Genomic DNA, 2,839 nt, shown 5'->3' with positions numbered 1-2,839 from the left:
TCGACTCTTTTCAACACCAGCCTCTTTACTCTTTACGACAACCGTTCTCTGTTTACGGGCACGGTTGCTAAGCGATTATTCTAATATTGTCTTGTCTGGAATGCCGCCCCCAGTGCAAACTTTACCAGAATTTCTATTTTTTTTCCTTTCATGTCGCTCCAATTAGGCTAACACCAGCCTTTTAAAGAATTTGTAACATTACCTGAAATTAATGTTCATTTTAGATTGTTGTACCGTTTAGTTTAATGTGAGAAGGAAAGAAAGATGCTAGAGGTGGTAAGTAAAAAAACCATACTGCTAATATAAACGGCTGCATAGTTAAAGTAAACTCATACAAGGTCTAATTGATATACTTTTTTCATTTTTTTCAGTCAACAAGAGCACAATAAAATAAAATAAAGACAATACACTGCAAGTAAAAGATGTCGTGCTCAGTCAATGTGGCCTAAAATAAAGACTAATTCATAAACCACTTAATTTTATTTTATTCTCTGTTAATTTCTGACTATGAATGAGTCACTTACTGATAAAGAACGATAAACAGTACGATCAAATATCGCAGCAGCTGAGAATCACGCTTTCATATGTTTGTATTGTCTGCCATCTGCTGGAAAATAGGAGGATGACACCCAACGTGTGTTATTTTCTGTGGCTTACGAAAACACCGTCAATATTTTTTATTGCTTTGCAAAAACATAATGTCAGCAGAACAGGTAAGTAACTGTGACACGTATTCTTTTCCCACGCGATAAAGGATTTAATATATCTCTCTCTGAATGTCCAGTTCTTGCGTGTGCTTAACTTTTCTTTGATTGTATCTGATTTCATCGGCCTACATTTGTGTTGCATTAATGACGAAGCATAAAGAAGCTCTGTATTTCGTCATTTATTAAAAAAACAAACAAACCCAAAAAGCATACCAACACATTTTTATTGCCCTACATTATCTTATCTTTCTTTTTTTAATTAAAAATATGGTGCTTTTCCCCCCTCCAAGCCTTCGCACGAAAAAACTGCAAATTCCAAGTATTACTGAAGGCAGCACGGGCTCTCAGGGCGCTGCTGATGCGGATGTTGCTGTGTCTGAGCCAAAAAAGTAGCAGTTCTTTCCGAAAAGTTTGACCCAGGCTTTTGATGATGTCGGGCGCTGTGCAGCAAAAACAAGATACTGTAGCGTTACCGGTGTTCGCTGCTGTCACCCTGGCACTCATAACCATCCTCAGTGTGTGGAAGTTAAAGCAGTTCAAATATAAATTGGTAAATGAAGCTGGGGTTGCAATGTTTTATGGTAAGTAGCCTAAATATTTACAGACTACGGAAGCCGTTATTCAGCAATACTTCCTGGACTCGGGGCTTGAAAGATGTATCGAAAATGTTTATAGAAGACATTTCTGGGGTTTCAGAGGCATGCAGTTTTGGACACCGGCATCTCATTTTGCTTTATTCATCATTTTATACGAGAACGCAGCATCTTTAGGTGACTCCTGATATGCAGGTGTAACAAGCAATCAGTTGTCCTATACTTGATGCATGGAAATAGTTTTAAAATGTGCACATTTATGTCAACATGTGGCACATTGCACTTTCATTCTTTTCCAGAACCCAAAGTTGTTGTTTTTAGTGTAATATAGTGAATTACCCCTTTAATAACAGTTTTTGCTGTTTGTAATTCTTTTGCAGGTTTGCTTCTGGGGTTAACTGTGAGATTAATATGGACTGATAAAGGAGAGCAGTGTCCGGGGAACACAACAGCAGCAAATGAGCAAGCGAACACTTCTAACATCACGATGGTCAACATCACACCACACGGACATGTCGGAAATGAAAAAGGCCAGTTCAGCTCACATCCTGAGGTAACTGTGGTTGTTTGATTTCACCTTCCCTGACAAAACACATCAAAACAGAATAAATCCAGCGATCTGCCCTAAAATAAACATTTTCTCAAGAAAACAAAAATAAACGACATAATAAAAACCCCATTAAGAATATCTGAAAGCAAATAGCTGCATACAGGATGGTTTTTCCTCTGATGTAATTTCTTTTGACTGAAATAGCTTTTGTTTTCATTGTCTTTTCCTGGATCAGATCCATATTGTGCCTCTTGAGTATGCTGGCTATTTACATCAACAGAGTCCTCTAATGGTTCTTAGTTATTGGTTTTCCTTTAAACTCTCATGGTCTGTTTGTTCTTAGAAAAAGTCAAGAGTGGTGGTGCAAGGAAAGGGGGGACGAGAGAGCAATTTAACCTTTATTAAGGTTTTAGTCAGGATCAGATAGTGGGGATTACATTTTCAGGTGTGCCGTGCATACAGAGGGAAATTAAATTTAAGGGACCACATATGGACACAGTTCCAGTCAAGTAAAATGAAGCAACACAACACGGGTTTAATCACTAAACAACAAAACAACTAAATTAAGCTTTTGCTAGCAACTGTAGCGCTTTCTCGCAAAATTGCGCTCTCAAGACATTTCCCTGCTTGTTTACATGCAGCAAGCTTATAATGAGATACTCTTGCAAGCAGTTTTCTCTGCAGTGCAGGAAAGATGTAAGATAGCATCTCAACAGGCATTGCAGCATTTTCCTCTTAGAATAAGTTGGACACTTCAATCTGTGTCAGAGAACACAGTAATGATGCAAGAATGAGGGGCTATGATAAAGTAAATAATACACCAAAACACAAGGATTTGCTGCTGATGATAACAAAAAGACCCAAATAGGGGTATGGTATGATTAAAAATCATTTAATTGGGAGCCAGTTTGATGTTTGTGAAATCCGAAATCTGGTTTGAGCTCCTACAGACAATGATTCGGATTATTCAAGTACCATAAATACATGTT

The 2,839-nt window shown here is 37.8% G+C and overlaps 1 protein-coding gene across 7 annotated transcripts in view; it reads left to right on the top strand.

Annotated features, from left to right (window-relative positions):
* The first annotated feature begins 101 nt into the window (after window positions 1–101).
* LOC309714103 (sodium/hydrogen exchanger 9-like) overlaps window positions 102–2,839 on the top strand; it is a 64,466-nt gene continuing 61,728 nt past the window's right edge. For 2 of the 7 annotated variants that reach the window (XM_082546252.1, XM_082546255.1), the window contains exons 1-2: window positions 1,030–1,288; window positions 1,681–1,853. In XM_082546252.1, coding sequence (XP_082402378.1) covers window positions 1,135–1,288; window positions 1,681–1,853 — 327 coding nt within the window. In that variant the 5' untranslated portion in view covers window positions 1,030–1,134. Of the gene's footprint in view, window positions 277–607; window positions 714–1,029; window positions 1,289–1,362; window positions 1,496–1,680; window positions 1,854–2,839 lie in introns of those variants that run through there. The other 5 variants (XM_082546253.1, XM_082546250.1, XM_082546251.1 and 2 more) reach the window with 5 other exon arrangements.

Source organism: Aulonocara stuartgranti (assembly GCF_965226115.1).
Source record: "Aulonocara stuartgranti genome assembly, chromosome: 9".
Taxonomy (NCBI): Eukaryota; Metazoa; Chordata; class Actinopteri; order Cichliformes; family Cichlidae; genus Aulonocara; species Aulonocara stuartgranti.
The sequence above is the reverse complement of the archived record's forward strand: the minus strand, read 5'-3'. Positions and strand labels throughout refer to the sequence as shown.